General features: G+C 40.2%; 1 protein-coding gene across 6 annotated transcripts in view; it reads right to left on the bottom strand.

Annotated features, from left to right (window-relative positions):
- rreb1 (ras responsive element binding protein 1) overlaps positions 1-20985 on the bottom strand; it is a 183533-nt gene that overhangs the window by 72618 nt on the left and 89930 nt on the right. For 4 of the 6 annotated variants that reach the window (XM_008117950.3, XM_008117960.3, XM_008117951.3 and 1 more), the window contains 4 exons: positions 13082-13195; positions 7566-7679; positions 6197-6403; positions 990-1079 (listed from right to left, as the gene is read on the bottom strand). In XM_008117950.3, coding sequence (XP_008116157.2) covers positions 990-1079; positions 6197-6313 — 207 coding nt within the window. In that variant the 5' untranslated portion in view covers positions 6314-6403; positions 7566-7679; positions 13082-13195. The remainder of the gene's footprint in view (positions 1-989; positions 1080-6196; positions 6404-7565; positions 7680-13081; positions 13196-20985) is intronic. The other 2 variants (XM_008117953.3, XM_008117956.3) reach the window with 1 other exon arrangement.

Raw genomic sequence — 20985 nt, 5'->3', positions numbered from 1 at the left:
AAAAGGCCTCTGTGTGTGGCCAGGCAATGAATACTGTGTATTCCTGCAAAATTGGTTTTCAGGTCATCCTAGGTATGAGCCGGCTAAGAATGATAGTCTAATGGCTTAAACCTTAGAACAGATTTTCATCTAGTCTTCCACTTTGGACAAACTGCCAAAAAAAATCATTGGTAAAAAGAGTTCCCTAATATACCAATTGAAATCTTGCTTCTCCCTTACGCTCAAATCATATATTTTTGCCTTAACTCTGCTACGTGAACATTCATAAAAGCATCTCTTATGTCCCATCTCAACTTTAATGTTCTGTCTTCCTAAAGCAGACAATCCTCAACTTCTGCTTGCTTTGCACACATTTCTGCACTTCCTAACTGCTCAGATCACTGATTCCTCTTCTCACCCCAGCATAACACTACAAATCAGACTAGAACACAACAGTACTGAGGTGACTCAGTTGTGAGCATAGCAATGAAGTGGGGTAACATACTGATATCTGCGTTTATGTTAATTTCCAAGGAGAACAGAAGGTGACAAGAGGATGCCCTCCATACGTTTTGAACCAATCTCAAAATTCTCTGGGATCAGCCAGGCTTAGGTAGAGTTTATTGCAACTTCCAGGCCGAAACATCAAGAGGGAATTATGAAGTTGGGGTGCAATTAGCATGGCACAGCTTCCAGTTGTACTTTTAACAAGTTTCTATAAGGAAATATTCCTAGAAGTATCCAACATCTAAGGACATGACCCATGGAGCATGTAGTTAATGAAAATATCTCCCTAGAAAATTTTCACATATTCATGAAGTTTTCACTCATCCAACTATTGTGCACATTGTTCTAAACCCAGTCCTCAGCAAAACCGAAGAACCTTTTAAGAGCTTGTGATTATTTCACACCACCATAGAAGAACTTTTCCAAGTCTGGGGGTTCAACTAGTCTACTGTGGTAGGAATAGGAAGAGCCTCTTACTTTGAATTTTTAAAAGATGAGCTTACCTGGCGAATGTGCATAGTCAGATGATGTTGGGTAGTGCAAACTTTTTCACACAGAGGACAAATATAGGAAGACTTGTCATCTTTTGTTTCCTGTTTTATAAAAAAAGTTACATATGAAAATCTAAACAACTGTGCTTAGCCCAACTCTAATAAATAACAATAACAATAATAACAATAACACCTGCAAAAGACCACCTTACTGGGATCTGCGCGCATCATCCAAAAATACATCACACAGCCCTAAACGCTTGGGAAGTGTTCGACTTGTGATTTTGTGATATGAAATCCAGCATATATATCTCGTTTGCTGTGTCATACTGTGTCTTTGTGTTAATAATAATAATAATGATAATAATAATAATGGCAAGATATTTATATCCCACTTTTCTCTCTTTAAGGAGACTCAAAGCGGATTTTAAAAGGTTTGGCTGATCATTATTTACTGAAATAATATCACAGGACTCAAACACCATGTAAAAGATTCATTATTTTTCTCCCTCATATTCATGTAGAAATGATATACAGTATACAGAAAGCTACATGGGAAATTACTCTAACCAAGGAAGAAATGTCTGAAGTTCTGGCCAGTGTTGGAGCATTTAGGCAGGAAAATTATCACAATGCTGTTTCTGTCAAATATGTCAGATCAGACCTACTGGGTCTGACCAAAGGACTACCTCTGTTTCCAAAAGCTGTGCTAATAGTTCTGGGAAGCACACCAGCAGGAAACCAGTGCAGCACCAGTACTCTGCTTGTGTTCTATAGAAACTGGTACTTGGGGCCACTGTGCCTCTGATCTAGCAGGAAGTTGGCTTTCACTCTTCATGAATTTGCCTAATCCCCCCCTTTTTAAGGCTATGCGAGTAACATTACAACATCGTGTGGTGACAAATTCAACTGTTTAACCATGCACAGCATGAAAAAAGAAACACTTCCTTTCGTCCTCCTTGAATCTCCCGCAGTCAGTTTCATTGTCTGATACTGAATTCTGGCATTGCATTTTTTGCCTCCTTTTGCTATGACGAACCTGACCAAATAACATGATGCACAGCTGTAAAAGAGGACATTACTGTCCTGTAATAACAATACAGCACAGAACTTATAAGAATAAATAAGGTAGGGGTGTTCAAGTTTCGTCTGTACTTAGAACACAATGATGAAACCTGCAGAAGAGTCCCAGTCATCTTTCAGGAATTCTGTATATTTGAGATTCTAGCAATTGTCCACATGGCCTACCCCTGAACACAGGCCGAAGTTCTGACCTTTGGGTGAAACCAACACTCCCAGCAATAGTATGATATAAGTGGCAGTCGGAGATGGAAGAGTATTGCCCCATTTCTCCTGACCTGTCAGTAAACTTCTGAACAATCCCAAATGGGGAAGAGGACACAGGGAGTTCTCTTTCCCATCCTTCTTATTCCAAGAATGTTTAAATCTACGGGAATATATTTACAGAGATTCAATCTAGATCTGTGGTTCTCAACCTGGGGTCTCCAGATATCTTTCGCCTACAACTCCCAGAAATCCCAGCCAATTTACCAGCTGTTAGGATTTCTGGTAGTTGAAGGCCAAAAACATCTGGGGACCACAGGTTGAGAACCACTGATCTAGATGCACATCTTTACGTAGATTCTATCTGTTCGCATGAAATGGAGCTCTGCAACTAACTCTTTAAGCTTCATCTTGTTAACCCTCATCCAGTCTATACAGATGTCATGCACCAGTTAAGCACAGAAACAGCTTCCTTGGAATTAAGTGGAAAGGATTAGTAGAGCTAGGTATCATCAGCATACTGGTGACATCTGTACCCCGACAGCTTCCATTTGCCCCCAGATGCCTATCAATCCACGTATGCTTCTTTCAAACTTTACATATTTACATACTCTTTACATACTATTGATGTTGCATAGAGAAACAGCCGGTCTCTCTACACTTTCCTCTCCATCCCATGCTAGCTATACCTATTACCTACACGCTATGACTGACTCATTCAGTCTGAAATCTGAATCTCAGTACTGAATTTTAAATACAGACTTCATTGCTATAACTATACTTGGCTAAGCTACTGGACTTTTTATGTCTACTGTGCCCTATTTTGATACCACCTAGCCTAACAAAGAGTTCCAGGAAACACAAAAAGCTTGAATGCTTTTGTGAAATTTTACATAGTCCTCATTGAAGTTCTGTCCTGTACGCACTGGATTTCACTACCATGTTTCCAGTCTATGACCTTTTGTAACAGTTTCCTAAACAAATTCATACAGTTATTTCCTTCCATCTGTTTTTTTTTATTCCTTTCAAAGAAAACAAAGGTGGTAACACCTGTGCATCTTGCAAAGAGATTTTTCCATGGACCTTTTGCATCTACTAGTTTAAAGAATAACCTCCAAGTCCAGTTTTACTGCAGTCCTGCTCAATGTTATCTCAAAGTGGTACAAAGACATTGAGAGGGGAAAATCCTTGCAGCTGTGCTGCTCATCTAAATACCTAATCCTCAGGGCTTCTCTATGTAATCACACTACTACATTTTCCTTGGTGCAGAAAGGCTATCACTCTAGGCAATGTTGTTAATTGTTTCAAACCCTTGCTTTCTGACACTCAGCCTTTTGAAATCAGCACATTAACAAAGGATAATAACTCTTTTGCCTTGGAAGCAAGGAGCAACATAGAAAAGGCAATTCAGCCAGAACTGATTAATGCAAGCCATAGGGTTTAACATTAGCTCAGTAAAACCCAATCCAAAGTCTTAGCCAACTGCCTCCCCATTTTTTCCCTCATACTCGTTCAGGATTTGGGGCTACTGAATATCTGTAACAGCAATGAAGCAAAATCAAGAGTAGCTAAGAGAGAGGATTTATGTAAAACACCAATTTTTAGCACAATTTCTGTAAGACAATTCAACTGGAGAATTTTTAGGCATAGCAGTGGGCAGCCAGACTGGAGCTGTGCTGACTGTGAACGTGAACTTCCCCAAGTCAGAGACAAAATTAGCAGCTAATTTGATAAGAAGTCTGGCTTTTATTAAGGTGACCTGGCATTGCCCTACTAGTGGCAAATGCTGTTTGGGAATTCTGTGTCACATTATATTTCCCTTCCCCTTTCATGAAAGTACAGATCTTGGAAAAGGTACTCTTTAAAGATTACAACCCTTACCCTGGTGTCCCTTAAGGATTTTGGGGACTAAAGTCCAAAAATAACATTAGTTAAGCTCTGTATGGAGAGTCCATTTTTCTAACATGGCTAACAATACTGCCACAATAAAAAAAGGCTGGAACAAAACTATAATAATAATAATAATAATAATAATAATAATAATAATAATAATAATAATAATACACTTTATTTATATTCCGCCCTTCTCTCCAAGGAGACTCAGAGCGGATTACAGCATTTGCATACATAGGCATTCAATGCCTTTACAATCACATGAGACACACAAACACAAACAATATTAAATAAATATTAAGCATTAAAAACATTTAAAACTAATTACAATTATTGTGGAGACTCATCAATTAAATAATATATTTTGCTAAGCTCAGTCATCAGTGATAAACATGAGTCAGAAAGAAAATTAAGAGAAGTCTCCACAAAATCTATGGACAACAGTGAAATCTAAGAATTGCCCCCCACTCAAGGTGTGAAGTAATATGCTGGTTAATGTTTTAAAAAGAGTTATTAATCTTGAAAATGCCACTCTCTCATTGATTAGATGAGAACTGTTCTAGAATGAGAGGAGCAGCCTTGAAAGTTAAGTACCACAAACAATAAAATAATAAAAAATATCATTATGTCACCTGCTTGCACCTGTTGAGGTACCTCAGGGTGACTTTAACAGTATGTCCAATTTGTGCTCAACTTCTATGCTGACTGCCAGAGAAAGCAACTCTTGGACGTCCTCCGTGATTTATTTATTTATTTTTATAGTGCAAGCATCCCTCTTAATCCTGTCACATTTACTCTCTTGATCTAATGCCCAGTGAAACGGCTGGTGGAATTAAAAGGTCAATGGCTCCAAGCGAAAGCCACTCACAACTGAGCCATCTAGCCCACCCCTCTGTCTCACTCATGATATGCTTTTTCCACCCATCAAATCCTAAAACCACATTTGTGGTACCTAAGGCAATCTCATGGAGAGGTCAATGGCTCTGTCTATTTCAACACTACATTCTGTGAAGTTTACTGCAAACTATGCTTTGATGTGATCCTCCAGGATCTAAAATTTCTCATTATCCATTGCAAACTATAACTAGGCTTTAGGTCAATGGTGGGAAATCCATACCTTCTACCATGTCATATTCAGTTCCCAAAACATTAGAACTGATGAGAAAAGACTCTTAAGATGTGCAACATTAATTAAAAACCCGCATACTGCTATATCAACACCAATCTATGTTGCATTTTCTAGTTCTCATAGAAGATATAAGCTACAGAAAGGTAACAGATCTGAGCGTTTCATAAAGGTGGAAGCGGAGAATAATAGTTGATGTTATTATATCTGAACATCTCCATTCTTCACTTACTTTGTCATTCTGAGAAGCCATCAAACCATGTTTCCCAATAGATTGGGAAAATGCTTTCATGAAAGTAAAGTTCAATGAAGATTACATAGAGAGAAAGGGTGTCAAAAGCACAGCCAACTGCCCATTTCGTTGTCAAAGCATATGAACTATCATTTCAGAACTACAAGGAATAAAGCCTAGAAGAAAGAAGAAAGTCTATTCCTTTTGTAAAAAGACCTTATAATAAAAAATGAATAGGGAGATGGAGCTGATGGACAACACAAGACAGAGATTGGGAAACTTTGGCCCTCCAGATATTTTGGGCTCAGTATGATAGATTATGGCACATGTGGCCCATAACATCTGGAGTGCAAATGATTCTCTAGGTTCTGGCAAAAGAAAAGGAAGAAACACAAGACCTTAACACAGTGGTTCCCAACCTGTGGGTCCCCAGGTGTTTTGGCCTACAACTCCCAGAAATCCCAGCTAATTTACCAGCTGTTAGGATAGTCAGGATTGTCACAGTGTAAGTGAGCAAACCTGTATGAGGTGGATCATACATAAAGTTACTGAATCCATACTGGCTAGATTCAATGACTTTGTGACAGAATACAAAATTAAGAAGGCTAGGAAAAGCTTGATTACCCCAAAATAATTTTCCCATGAGAATGGCACTCCCTCATAACAAAAATTGCTCATTTTTACCTGATTTCTCCTGCCAATCCGATTGGGAGCAAGAGGTTTTGATGGGGATTTGATGTTCTGAGTTGCTGCGGTGCCATTTTCAGCAATCTTCCCCAAGCTCATGACGGCTGCCATCATTATGTCAAGAAGAGGCAAAATCCACGCCTCCAGAATACTTTGGGAACTCTGTTGCTGTTATAGAACTGCTCAAGCTCCTGGGTTTGTTCTCTAAAATTATAAAGAGAAAAAAATGAAATGAATTACTGAAATTAAGAATCTGGTGTGCTCATGGAAATAGTAAGTCTAGCTATCTCACCATACATTCACACTGAGAGTCAGATGTTATACCAAGTGAGAGACAAATAGGGTAGGTATATGCTCATCACACTCAGTAAGCACATTCTGGGCAACCCAATATATTTTTGCTATCTGAAGCAAAGGACCAGACAGTACTTCTGACGCATTTCATGTACAGAAAACAACTTCGGCATTACTAAATCTTCCTTCAACATCATTTTCTATAACCCTACTGCAACAATTGAATCTTATCTTCAAGTTGTCTGTTGACTTATGGTGACCTCATTAATCCCATAAGTTTTTCTAACCCAAGGAATAGAGATTGTTTTTCCCAGTTCCTTCCTCTGAAATATAGCCTACAACACCTGGTATTTATTGGTGATTTCCCATCCAAATACTATCAAGGTCTGACCTCGTTTAGATTCCAAGATCAGATACAATCTGGCGCTTTTAGAATATTTAGGGCCCATTTCAACATCAATGCCAGGAACGTGTTCTTTGAGACACCTGAGATCCAGAGCAACAATTTCCAGGCCACATCAAAATCTCCTATCACACCTGGTGTCTCCATTCAGCTCCGTTCTCCATCAGAAGAGAGGAGCCGTAGGTCTTGATGAACATTCAGGAGAAGTCTGCTGCTGTCCCTCAGTGTTCTCTACCTGAGATGATCACCTCATTCTGAGTAGTAGCAGTCACCTTGCTCTTATTCAGTTCTAGGTCATATATTACATGTCAGTATGACTGACAATGGGAAATGCTTTCAGAATCCATAATCCAACAGATCCATTTGGATCAATCAGAGTACAAGATGTCCACACCTTTTGGGAGGTCAGAAACACATTAATGTCCAATATTTACAATCTTATCACTGAATTGTTGACCCTGAAGTGAGATTTCAAAAATAGTGTTTGGAATCCCAGCTTTAATTATTGAAGAAGGGCTAAGAAAACAAATTAGTCCATGCATCAGTATTTGTTTTCAAGGATTCCCATTTTTGCTCATTATTTTGGAAGGCCATAATATAATGTATTATTAGACACTGTGTAAGCGACAGTGCCACCTATTTTTAAGGCAGATGTTCTGAGCTAATTACCTTCATTTTCCTTCGTTGACACTGTCCAGTGAGGTTTCCTTCCCACCTGCTTTCCTGTTTTAGTATTTAGAAATCTAGCACCACCTAGATAACCACTTTTCTCCTTGGTAGCACCTGTTAAAGCAAGTGGGAAGACAAAGAGAATGGAAGAGATTAGATTTTTGACGTGTGCTTCAGTAGCATTACTATAATCCAGCTCATAACATTTTAAACCCAAATAATGTTAAAATAAAGGAAGACTTCATACAGAAACACATTTTTTTCAGAAACTAAAGAACATCATAACAAATTGAGGAGGAACCCAAGATGCCTCTTGATACTTGTGGGTGGTGAAAATATATTAACAATGCATTAGCTATCACTGGTGCACTTTATCAAAGAGCTGTTCGACAGTGGAACTCTCTCCCCGGGGCCGTGGTGGAGGCTCCTTCCTTGGAGGCTTTTAAGCAGAGGCTGGATGGCCATCTGTCGGGGGTGCTTTGAATGCGATTTCCTGCTTCTTAGCAGGGGGTTGGACTAGATGGCCCATGTGGTCTCTTCCAACTCTACTATTCTATGATTCTATGATTCTATGAAAACACTTTGAGAATTTTAGTGGCTTGTCAAAATATGTGAGATCCTCTGACTTTTTCCACCTCATCACTTGACAGGAACCCCTGATTTCAAGAATGCTTCTATGTACAATAATACAGAGACACCATAGTGGTGTGGGGGAGGAAAAGAGGAGATAACAAGAGCAAAAAGGGCATTGACAACATTATTTTTAGTGAGGAACACAGATGTCTATTGTAAACAATGTACCAAAATATATGTAAAACAATAATGGTCCAATATGTATGTTGTACACAATATGTGTATTAGAGCACCATATACCTTTCACATTATCTAGATCAATACTAAGTCCTTTGAAATCATATAGAATTAACAACGAAATAATATCTTTCTAGGTATATCAAAACAAACAAGTAAATATACAAGTCTCCGCAGTCCTGGAAGGATTTCCTATGGTCCAACTGATGAAAACTGAGTGCTACTGAATATTGGCTTGCTGCCTCTGTTGAATAAAAGTTAAGAAGAGAAGAAACATGGGAAGTCTGCGTTGGAAGCCACATAAGATGGGGGTGAAGATTTCATATGGGGTTCTGAGAACCTTACATCAGGATAAAAGGAAACCAAGGATACCACACAGAGCTAGCTCCACAATACTATGAAAGCATACATTCAACTGCAACCAATAGTAGGATATACATTTTAGGGCTGAATTGAATTCCACATAGGTTCTCTAGGGCCACATGGGGCTAAAAAAGCAAAAAAGTAGGACCAAAATACCAGCTCTTATTGCCAGTTATCCCTATTTGGCTTAAAGTTCTCAGGAGAGGCCATTTGGGTTTTTTGGAACAAGAAATGAATTAAGAAAGGAACTGGTTAGTTACCAAATAGGGAAGGGGGTAAGGCCATCTAATGAAGTCCAGAAGACCAGATTTGGCAGCATGGTCTGGGATTCTCCGCCCTTGGGATGCAAAGCACCACTGTGTGCAGAGTCAGCAACGCATTGTAGTTTGAGCTTTGGACAATGACTGTGGAGGCCAGGATGCTAATCCCTGCTCAGCCATGGAAACTCACTAGGTGACCCTGCGCAAGTGACATTCCCTTACCCTCAGAGGAAGGCAAAGACAAACCCTTCTGACCACATCTTAACAAGAAAACTCTTATAGGTTCGCCTGAAGATTGCAGTAAGTAGAAAATGACCTGAGGCACACAACAAGATGTACTGTGTGATGGACAGTGAGATTTTGTTTGTTTGCTTCCTGCATATTTTATAAGCACATTAAACATCTGGCTTGTTTTTCAAAGTTTTGTTTTGATTCATAATAAATACCCCCAAAGGCACCAGCTCCTGTTTTATATTAGAAGCTAAGCAGTTTCTACTGGAAGCTAAGTAGTTTAACCTGGAGCCCCCGATGTTGCAGTGGGTTTAACCGTTGAGCTGCTGAACATGCTGACCGAAAAGTTGGCGGTTCAAATCCCAGGAGTGGGGTGAGCTCCTGCTGTTAGCCCCAGTTTCTGCCAAACTAGCAGTTTGAAAACATGCAAATGTGAGTAGATATATAAATACCTTGGAGGCATCTACGGACAATGCTGGCTCTTGGGCTTAGAAATGGAGATGAGTGCCAAACCCCAGAGTTGGACACAACTAGATTTAATGTCACAGGGAAACCTTTACCTTAACCTTAAGCATTTTCCGTTCCAGTTAGTTGTTGGGCAGGAGATCATTTAAAAAATCAGGTGCTATATGCTATTATTTCAATGGAAGAAACTGGCAAAATCACATCTGAGTATACCTTGCTTAAGAAAATCCTATGGAATTCATGGGGCTGCCAAAAGTCACATATAAACACATATGTAGACTAGGCATCCCCTGGAGTCCTTAGGCCAATGCTCAGCAACACCTTTAATGATAACTTATGCCACTGAAAATGTGGACAGAAGGCTGACAGTGTCATAGAAACACAAGTTTTTTATGGCCACATTCTCATGAAACGTTTCCCTGAGGAAATTGACCTTTGTCCTCAAGAAGCGAGTTCCCAGGACATTCATGTACTTTTGATGAAAGCTAGACAGAAAGGACCAATTGCACTGCCAAGAAATAGACCCGTTTATACGAAGGGCATAGGGGGAAACAAAGAGAGAGAGAGGGAGAAGTATTATCAGAGGTTAAAGTTTAGAAGAATGCTCAAGTGTTTTCAGATCCTGGCACTACCAAGGAAAGGCAAGCATGAGCCATAAAATCTGAGATCTGTTGCAGACTTAAAGTAAATGAAAAGTTGGCTTTTGACAAGGGCTAACCCTAAAGCAGTGCCATAATAGTGAGCCAGAAGCCCAACATGCATACCAAAGATGAGACAGGGGAGTTTAACCAAATATATTTTAAAATGGGACAATGGGATTGCTGTTTTTCATTCTTTTTTCAACAAAAAGCTTTTGATAAATCTATTTCTTCCTTTGGCCATTTTTTTTAAAGACTGTATGGTGAAAACCAGCTTTTCATCTTGTTGGGTGTGTTGGCCCGCTAAATGTTGCTGCCTAGAGAAACAGCTGTGCATCCGGGCGGGAGGCAGACTACGTTGGATAATACAGAACACTGGATAAGCGACAGTTGGATAAGTGAGACACTACTGTATTTATTTAGGAAATTTTTATGCCACCTTTCTCCTGGCAGACAAGGCGGCTTATATCATTTTAAAAACATCGTAACATAAAACTATAAGCTTAACAACAAATAATTAAATTTCCGAGCATGCTCCACAGCTTCATCCATGCTCTTCTAAGTCGCATTCCACTCCTCACTTGAGCTAGCTAGAAAGAGAACCACTTGCCAGAGTGCCTTGAACAGAAATTTACACTCATCTACACACATTTCTTCGGATAGCCTACGCTTATGCTGGAGCAAGTAGGAAACACACACCCATTTTTTTCTTTTTCTAATTCTTTCCCACTTCCACACTCAGGCCCCCTTTTAGTGCTAAAAGACTCGTCTATTTTAATTACGATAGAAATAAGGGGATATACCCATTTTCAACAACGAAAGGCAAAAGCTCTTGCTCACAAAAAATCATTTACTTTTGTTTGCATGATTCTTCCCATTCCTGTTTTCCGGAGTGTGTTTATGTGTGCACACATGCATATCTTCAGGTTGCCTGTCAACATATGGTAACCTCATGAATTTCATAGGATTTTCTTTAACAAGTGGTTTGCCTTTTTCCTCCTCTAACGCTGTTGTTCTCAACCTGTGGGTCCCCAGATGTTTTGGCCTTCAACTCCCAGAAATCCTAACAGTTGGTAAACTAGCTGGGATTTCTGGGAATTGGAGGCCAAAACACCTGGGGACCCACAGGTTGAGAACCACTGCTCTAACAGGTGAATCTGGCAAAATCTAAGAGCTTCACGAATTGATAGAAAGCTCGGGTGTGGGCTGATACATGAGGTCACAAAGAGTCAGAAGCGACTGAACAAATAAACAACAAAACTTTCTTTCAATGAGAGTTGTTTGGGGGGGGGGGCATTCAACAGAACTAATATTCTCCAAACAGCAAGGTCATGGATTGAGATACCTAAACCACCTCACAAGTTACGTTCTTGCTATGAAAATATAACTTGAAATCTCCTTTATAAAAAAGGAGCTTATTTCTTAATAAGCATGCATAGGCCTGGGCTGCAATGAGATCACCAGCTCTTTACACTCTTACTCTAAGCACAACAGGTTGAAAATAATTTCCACAGTAACTGATGTTTGTCGTTTCCCAGTGAACAGCTTGAATCCAATTGATAGTCTCAACTACATAAATCCAATTGATTCAGAGGATCTACTCTAGTTAGGACTATCAATTAGGTTATTGGGTTAATGAATTTCAAGACCAGTTTTTTAAAAATTCTGGTACTAGAAACTGATCCACAATCTTGCAGTGATAATAGAAATACACTCTCGTACTAGTAGCCATTGGTATACCAGCAGTGGTCAACTATGGAGAAGGCACAGAGTAAGGGAAGATGGATAGCAGCCGTAAGATGTTACAGAACTCCATTAGTAGCTTTCAGGGCATTAGATCCACAGATACCAAAGTAAGCTGATGCTAGCAACCACCTGTGATTTTCACAATTACTTTGCAGAAGAAGGCAGCAATAAATTAATGGTTAGTGCTCCTAGGCAAACACAGATCAAACTGCCAAAAAGAATATATGTATGGCTATGTAATCTGTGAATCCATGGAGAATTGAAGCACAGAATTGAGGGCTGAACACATAATCCACCATCTTAATCATCTTCGGGTGTGGTAGTGATTTTTGTTAGTTTCTTTCAAAACACCTATCTGCAAAGAATAGCTTCAAGTGGAGGTGTGGGGAACACACCTGGAATATAATCTCAAAAACCACAGAAGCAAAAACCAGCATGTACATGCACAAACGTACGGACACATATAAAGAGTTCAAGAGAATTGGTTCCAAGAAAATGTCAGCTTCCTTCCTCGTGTCATTCAAGGACACTGGTGTCACTTCTTTCCACATGTTTGTAAAAGTTTAACAACACGGAGGAGGGACTTGAAAAGCCATCCACTGAAAAGCTCATGCACTACTGCATTTATTATCCCAGGTGAAAAAATGATATAGAAGGATAAAAGAGCATTTCATGAGAGAGCCTCCTACATTCCTACATCTCACTGTTCCACCAGTAACGTCTCAGCAAAAGCGGGAGCATTGCAAAGTCATGAGTCAAACAATATTGTTATCCAGTGAAAGAGGTTTTACGAGATTGTACACAAAAGATTTTACTTAGGGACTAATAAGAAGGTGTGTAGGGGTGTGGGGAGATGATATACTAGGACAGCTGATATAGCCAGCAAGACTAAATAATGCGAGAATAAGCCCTTGCCTTTGGTGGAATGGGCAGGGTTGGTTTGGGAAACCATATTTTTGGACTAGAGTTCCCAAAAGCCTTCAGCCCCTAGATTTCAACTGACCTTGGTAACTGTGGATTTAGCTTCTGAGATTATGGTGCAAACAGGGGTAGAGAGATGGTAGAGGGAAAGCAGCAGAATCACCTTTGTGTCAGCACAGGTGGAGCACAACACTGCCTAGAATATATAAAAAAAAAAGAAAAACAAAATAAAAATACATTAAGGCTCTTCACCAACAAAAGTTATGTTTTTAAAGGAAATAAATGTTTAGGATTTAAGGATGACTTTTGAGAAACTGCCATCTCTCAAAGCTTGTCTACCTCAAAATTGGGAGAGATGTAGTGGGAAAATTATATAGGCTATCCAAAGCCCCTCTAAGAAGGCATAGGATACATACATGCAATACAAAATAACTAAACCAAGGACATAAAGATGAATAAAGCATAGACCACAGAGGAAATACAACTCATTCTGGGTTGCTGTGAGTTTTCTAGGCTGTATGGCCATGTTCCAGAGGCATTCCCTCCTGATGTTTCACCCACATCTATGGCAGGCATCCTCAGATGTTGTGAGGTCTGTTGTAAACTAAGCAAGTGGCTCATTCTTGTTCAGGAGCCATAATCACTTTAAAAGTGCCATAAATTTGACACTTTTTAAAGCAGATACTTAAAAAAAAGACATTTAGGCTTCACATATGACTATTTCTGGTTTTTCAAACAGATATATGAGAGATATAGACCTTTTTCAAACACGAAAGATAGAAAAGATCTAGAATACATGTCTGCAAGGTATACAAGGCTGCCAGATACCTGCAGCCACAGGTTGCCTAGCATAGTTCAGTGGATGTTGCATTAATTATAAGTCAGATTGTGTTGTTACAAAGATTGACACTGTGGAAACTTTGGCTGCTCAATTCCATTGAGCTCAATGGAAAAGCACTTCTGAGTATATTTGTGTAGACTTGGAACTGCTAACATCTATCAATTCCAGAAGAGACTTCCATGTTTTGAATATCCTTTGAAATATGAGGGCAACAAAAATGTGCTGTCTTAATCCAAAGATCCAAAAATGCCTATGCCTAGTACTTGGCATATTCATTTTGTAACAACAGAATGCAAGCCTCTGATTCCTCATAATTTTTGCACTGACTTTTTAACTTCACAACTTCACAGTTCATGAGAGGCTAAAGAAATCTGCTGCTGCACTGAGTTTCTGGAATTCGGAAGTCACTGAAGCTCTAGAAATCTTAGAGCTGAAGGGTGAAAAAGATTTTCCTGAAATTTCAGCACTAAGAAAGGTAGAGAGGGGCAGAAAGTTTTGCTTTAAAGAAGCTTCACAGAGCATTGTTTCTGCCATAGAAGCTTCTACAGCTAAATGCCAATTGGCCAAGTCATATTTAACCATTCTATCACATCTCAATAGCCAAACTAATGCAGAATAAATTATTTTAGATTTAAAATATTTTAAATAGTAAAGTTGTAATGGACATAATAGAAACTTCTGGCTCTCAATACCAACTGAAGTGTTTTGTTTTTAACTTTTGTTATCTGTTGTCTGAAATGCTAATGTGTGCCTTCAAAATTGTACTGTTACTCTGCCCTGTCTGCCCAAAAATGAAGTTAGCCGCTTCGCAGACGCTCAGTTGGGCTGGGGGAGAGAGCCTTGCTGCCCAGTTTGGACATGTTCTTTAAAGCCAACCGAAACAGGCCAAACCCTTGTCTTCTGGCATTCTCATAGCGGACAAGATAAGCTGGAGAGTTGATTGAACAATAGGAGCTATGAGGCAACATCCTGAGGGAAAACAGTCTCCCTTGTTTCATGCAAACCGGGAAGGGTTTGCATAGATAAGACCTTGGATTGAATCCTTGACACCTTCAGTTTTCTTTAAAGAAAAGTTCCTCCTACTTTTGAGAGGCTTTGACTATCATTCCTACCTTCTCCCACCAGCTGGTTAGGAGATGAAGGATTGCAGAAGCCTGGACTAAGCCATGCTGCATTAGAAGACAAATGTCCCCAGGTCAAGAAAATGCATGGCTAAAGTGCTTGGAGGAAAAACACTTGTTTGCTACATCTTAATTTTTGATGGGTTCAGACAACCCATATTAAGAAAAAGGTAGTAAATAAAACCCTTTCCTTGGGATTCATCATATCAGTATCTCAAAAAGACTTGGAACCCACAGTAGAGTTATGTATCATGTATTATTTAATATAGTCATCATTATCCACTTCTTTAAAAAATACTATCACTATCACTTCGGATGGTTGGATGCATAGTGCAAGTCACTATGGTGTGAGAGAATCTGCCACCTACAAAGATATTGCCCAGGAGATGCCCGGATGTGTTACTATCCTGCGGGGAGGCTTCTCTCATGTCTCCGAAACCTCAATCCATGGCTGACATCAGATGAGAAACTCCCCACCCCCCCCACCCCTGCCCCGGCACACAGGAAACTGGGCGACTTGGAAGGAACTGAACAGACTGCACTCTGTCACCACGAGAAGCAGAGCCAATCTTAGGAAATGGGGCTACAAAGTGGAGTCTTCGCCATGTGAGTATGGAGAACAAGCCACAGACCACTTACTACAATGCAGCCTGAGCCCTGCCACATGCACAATCAAGAACCTTCTCACAGTAATACCAGAGGCACTCCAAGTGGTCAGCTTCTGGTCAACAGGGACAAATGCAAGATACTTCACTTCGGCAGAAAAAAATGTAATGCAAAGATACAGAATGGAGGACACATGGCTAGACAGCAGTACATGTGAAAAAGATCTTGGAGTCCTTGTGGACAACAAGTTAAACATGAGCCAGCAATGTGATGCGGCTGCTAAGAAAGCCAATGGGATTCTGGCCTGCATCAATAGGGGTATAGCGTCTAGATCCAGGGAAGTCATGCTCCCCCTCTATTCTGCCTTGGTCAGACCACACCTGGAATACTGCGTCCAATTCTGGGCACCGCAGTTGAAGGGAAATGTTGACAAGCTGGAATGTGTCCAGAGGAGGGCAACTAAAATGATCAAAGGTCTGGAGAACAAGCCCTATGAGGAGCGGCTTAAAGAACTGGGCATGTTTAGCCTGCAGAAGAGAAGGCTAAGAGGAGACATGATAGCCATGTACAAATATGTGAGGGGAAGTCATAGGGAGGAGGGAGCAAGCTTGTTTTCTGCTGCCCTGCAGACTAGAACGCGGAACAATGTCTTCAAACTACAGGAAAGGAGATTCCACCTGAACATCAGGAAGAACTTCCTCACTGTGAGAGCTGTTCGGCAGTGGAACTCTCTCCCCCGGACTGTGGTGGAGGCTCCTTCTTTGGAGGCTTTTAAGCAGAGGCTGGATGGACATCTGTTGGGGGTGCTTTGAATGCGATTTCCTGCTTCTTGGCAGGGGGTTGGACTGGATGACACATGAGGTCTCTTCCAACTCTACTATTCTATGATTCTATGATTCAGTTTGTCTTTATACTAAAACAAGAGCAAGAAACGTCCGGCCTGTAAGATGTTTTTGATTACTATTGAATATGATAGCTAGGATTTCTAGGAACTGAAATCCAAACAAGTAGAAGGCCAACAGCTGTTCTCCAGTGCTGTGCTGTAATCTGCACTTATGTCTTAACAAGCCAAACAACAGACCTAGCAAGTAGGGCAGTAGCACTGTGTGTAGCATGGCAATGGCAGTATTAAAATGTTGCCTTCAAAATGGTTTACTAGCACATGCTGTTGGTGCTTAAATCTAGTACAGTGATCTCAACTACTAACCTAAGAGAAAGTTGGAGGTGCAAATCTAGATAGAAAGGAAATGGCTCAAGAACTCTTAACTTCTGCTGATCATCATGGAACCAACAGTGTTATCAACATCTCACATGATAGTATTTGTCAGTGTATTTGTATAAGGAGAAATTGTCTTCTGAGCCCCAGAAGTGCTCAACAATGGGGGAAAGTGCTCAAAAACACGATGGGATCTGTCAGATTTGCCAGTGTTGTTTCATTTCATCATGGAACCAACTGTGCTATCAACATCTCAAATGATAGTATTTGCCAATGTACTTGTATATGATAAGGGGCCACAATAGTGCAGCGGGTTAAATCTCTAAGTTACAGAACTTGGTACAGAAGGTTGGCGGTTCAAAACTGCGGGATGGAGTGAGCTCCCATTGTTAGCCCCAACCTTTGTGCCAACCTAGCAGTTCGAAAACATGCAAATGTGAGCAGATCAAAAGGTACCACTTTGGCGGGAAAGTAACAGCACTCCATGCGGTCATGCCGGCCACATGAACTAGGAGGCATCTACGGACAACGCCAGCTCTTCAGCTTAGAAATGGAGATGTGCACCTACCCCCAGAGTCGTATTCGACTAGACTTAATGTCACGGGAAAACCTTTACTTTTTCTACTTGTAGATGTGTCCAGGGTTCTGCTATAGCTCAGCAGAAGAAAAGCATCCAGAATGATTAAATTTTACATAGGCAGGCCTTTACAATCGTTTAACATACACTGCTGTAGATGGAGCTTGGCTTGCTTGCAGCAAAGAGTTCTTTCTATAAAGACTCTTAGCTTGTAATCTATAAGCAGATTGTTAATATTTATTGAGAAGTATACTTGTAAGAACGTTTTTACTGAAGAAATTAATTGGCAGCAGTCTGGACATTCAGATCTGTTTTCCACCTTGGTACCTTCCAGATGTATGTGACTGCAACTGCAACCTTCCTTTACTCGAATGGCTAGTTTCTAAAGAGGAACAAGGGGAGCTTACAATTCTAATCCTCACAAAGACTACTGCAGATGTCCCCCATCTCATTACAAAAAGTTCCCATTTATCTGGATTCATCTGCAGTTGTGTGGAATCACTTCTTAGAATCTGTGGTGCAGCAAAAGGAAATAAATCCGCAGCTGTTTCAGCCACTCAGTTCCTACAACTCTAGTGGTAAAGGCAAAGGGAGGTAGAGGTTAAAGCCAAAAAGAGATTTACGGGAAGACAGAAGAGTGATGCCAAGCAAGAACGGTTGTAGGCCCAAGCCCCTTTGCTTGGCTAAATAAGGCTACTGTGTTTCATAAATTGTTTTTGTCAAATGATCATCACATAGTAATAGGATCTTTACAAGAATGTGTGTGTCAGTGCTAAATTTGTAAGGATACTGAACAAAGTCAACTGCATAAGCCAACTTCTAGACAAACTCAAACATACCACAAAGTTTCTAATTATCACAGATGGGAGAAAGGTGTGAGCATGTAGAGTTAATTCCCCTTGATTTGAAATGTTAGGCCCCACCAAAACCATTCATTTAAAAAATAATAATAATGTACACACAAAAGTGTCTTTGAAATAAAAATGAAAACACCCTGTGTGTATACATTAATAATATCAGAAGATATTATGTCTTCAAGGATGGTGAATCAATTTTAAATTTTATGACTTTTTATTTTTAAAAGGTTTTTTTGTCTTACTGTAGGTAGAGAGGGACAAGGAAAGGAGAAGTTCAGAAGTAATTTTAGAGAAAAGGGGTTAAGCAAGATTAAAATGGTTTATTATATGAAAATGCTATATATATCACAATGTGTAAAATGGAACATTTATACTCAATAAACATAGTATTAGGAAACCTGAGAAGCAGAAGAATTTAAAAGCCACTAAAATCTCACAAACAAGTCAGATCAGTATCTGCATATGTAAACTCATGGTTTACAGCCTGGCCACGTTTTCAGTAGCTTACTGCCATTGGTTGATGAGCGCTGTTTTATTTGAGTTTTCAGTTGTTGTTTAATGTTTCTGTATGTTTTATTCAACTGTGTGTTTAAATTGTGATTTATTTTATGTTCTGTTTTTGGCACTCTGGTCCATGGGTAAGCCGCCCAAAGTCCCTTCGGGGAGATAGTGGCGGGATTCAAGAATAAAGTTATATTATTATTATTATTATTATTGGCACAACGACATTGTATGACACAGCAAACAAGATAGATATGCTGGATTTCGTATCACAAAATCACAAGTCTAACACTTCCCAAGCGTTTAGGACTCTGTGATGTACTTTTGGATGATGCGCGCAGATCCCAGTAAGGTGGCATTTTGCAGTTGTTGTTGTTGTTGTTGTTGTTATTATTATTATTATTATTATTATTGGAGCTCCCGTGGCTTAGTGGATTAAAACCTTGTGACTTGAAGGTTGGGTTGCTGACCTGAAGGCTGCCAGGTTTGAATCCCACCCGGGGAGAGCGCGGATGAGCTCCCTCTATCAGCTCCAGCTCCATGAGGGGACATGAGAGAAGCCTCCCACAAGGATGGTAAAAACATCAAAACATCCGGGCGTCCCTGGGCAACATCCTTGCAGATGGCCAATTCTCTCACACCAGAAGCAACTCAGGTTGCTCCTGACACGAAAAAAAAATTATTATTATTATTATTATTATTATTATTATTACTACTACTACTACTACTACTACATTGGCTACAAAATAGAGAAGGCCACTTGGTATTTAAAAATGTCAGATACAAGTTTTCAAAACTTAAAAATATTTCAGCAGAATGTGAAAGAAAAGAAAGGAAGGAAAAGTAATGTAGAAAGAAGTTTCTCCTGACTGTAAAACAAATTTCTATCTTGAAAGCCTCCTTCTTGGAAGATGTATTGCTAAAACCCAGGATGCACGCTTTCAGTTCAAGCTGGCACAATTAAAGGGGTATTAATCCCATCGGGAAAGTTGCCAGTCTACATGATGAGGAGTAGGAAGTAGGAGTAGGAAGCAAAAAAAAAAAAAAAGCGAATGAGTGGTAACACCAAGCTGATACAGCTGGCCATTAAAACGCACACACTGCGCCAATCCTGTGGAACTGCAATCGGCAACGTAATTATAGGGCCTGATGCAATTACTCTTTTCAGATGCCAGTTTGCACACGAGAGCTTTCTGTGCCCCATCGATTGGTCATGCAAATGCCTCGACATGCAACAGGATGAGCAGGCAAAGGACAATCAGCTTGGCTGTTCTTATTAAGGGGAAACCAGAGACGCTGTAATGCTGCGATGAAGAAGGGAAAGCTACAATCCAATGATGTCAGAACGCTCTGTGGGCATTTGCTCCTCGCACCTGTTCGCTGGGGGGAAAGGCAGGGAATCTCCTTCCACAGCTCTGGCTTATGGGCCTGGCAACTGGGGGAGAGGAGGAAAGAGGGAGACACTTCAGCAATTCAGAGCCATGCTAGCCTGCTCAACCTCATGGCAAAATGTGCTTCTCTCTACACTTTGGAAAGAAAATGATTTAAAGCAAAGCTGGTAGGTGCACACTTATGTAGCAGTTTCTCTTCTACTTTAAAGGGGTGTGTTGTCATCAACTGACCACACTCTGTTTGTCAGGTTACCAAGAGAGAGAGAATGAAATAGGTTGCAAAGTGATAGAAAAAAATTTAATCAGCATAATTCAAGCGCAAAATAAATAGTTGAATGATGTCTGCTCCATCTCTCTCTTACACACACTGTTACTCCTAAAAGTTGCCCTGATTATGACCTTTAAGTACTCTCTGGATTTTTTCCCTCTTTTCAGCAACAAATCCTTTCCCCACTGGAAATACTCCCAGAGGAAGCTAACGCCTTGCCCACAAGCGATCACTGAATAACAGCCTTCCTCCAAATCTTGACTTCGAAAGTTGCTCCGAGTTAATTAACAATGTGAGCCTCTCCAAACCTTCTCCCCTGACCAAGGCTTACAAAGAGCATGCAAGTGGGAACCAAGTGACCCATGGCTAACCACAAATCTACTCATGTGGCACGAGTCAGCAATTCATTTTTGACTCAGCCAAAAGGGAAACAAACATTATTAGTCTAACTGAAATGAAGGAAAAGTTCACACCTCCCTGCAGGGCAACTGCACCCACCTCCTGGAGGCATTTGAGCTCAGACTTTGGAAAAAACCGAGAATTCTAGCCAGTCAGAGAATTTTAGTATGCCTGCGGAATGGTGTTATTTATATTTTTAAGAAAGAATT

Source organism: Anolis carolinensis, chromosome 4 (genome assembly GCF_035594765.1).
Source record: "Anolis carolinensis isolate JA03-04 chromosome 4, rAnoCar3.1.pri, whole genome shotgun sequence".
In the NCBI taxonomy this organism is placed as follows: Eukaryota; Metazoa; Chordata; class Lepidosauria; order Squamata; family Dactyloidae; genus Anolis; species Anolis carolinensis.
The sequence above is the reverse complement of the archived record's forward strand: the minus strand, read 5'-3'. Positions and strand labels throughout refer to the sequence as shown.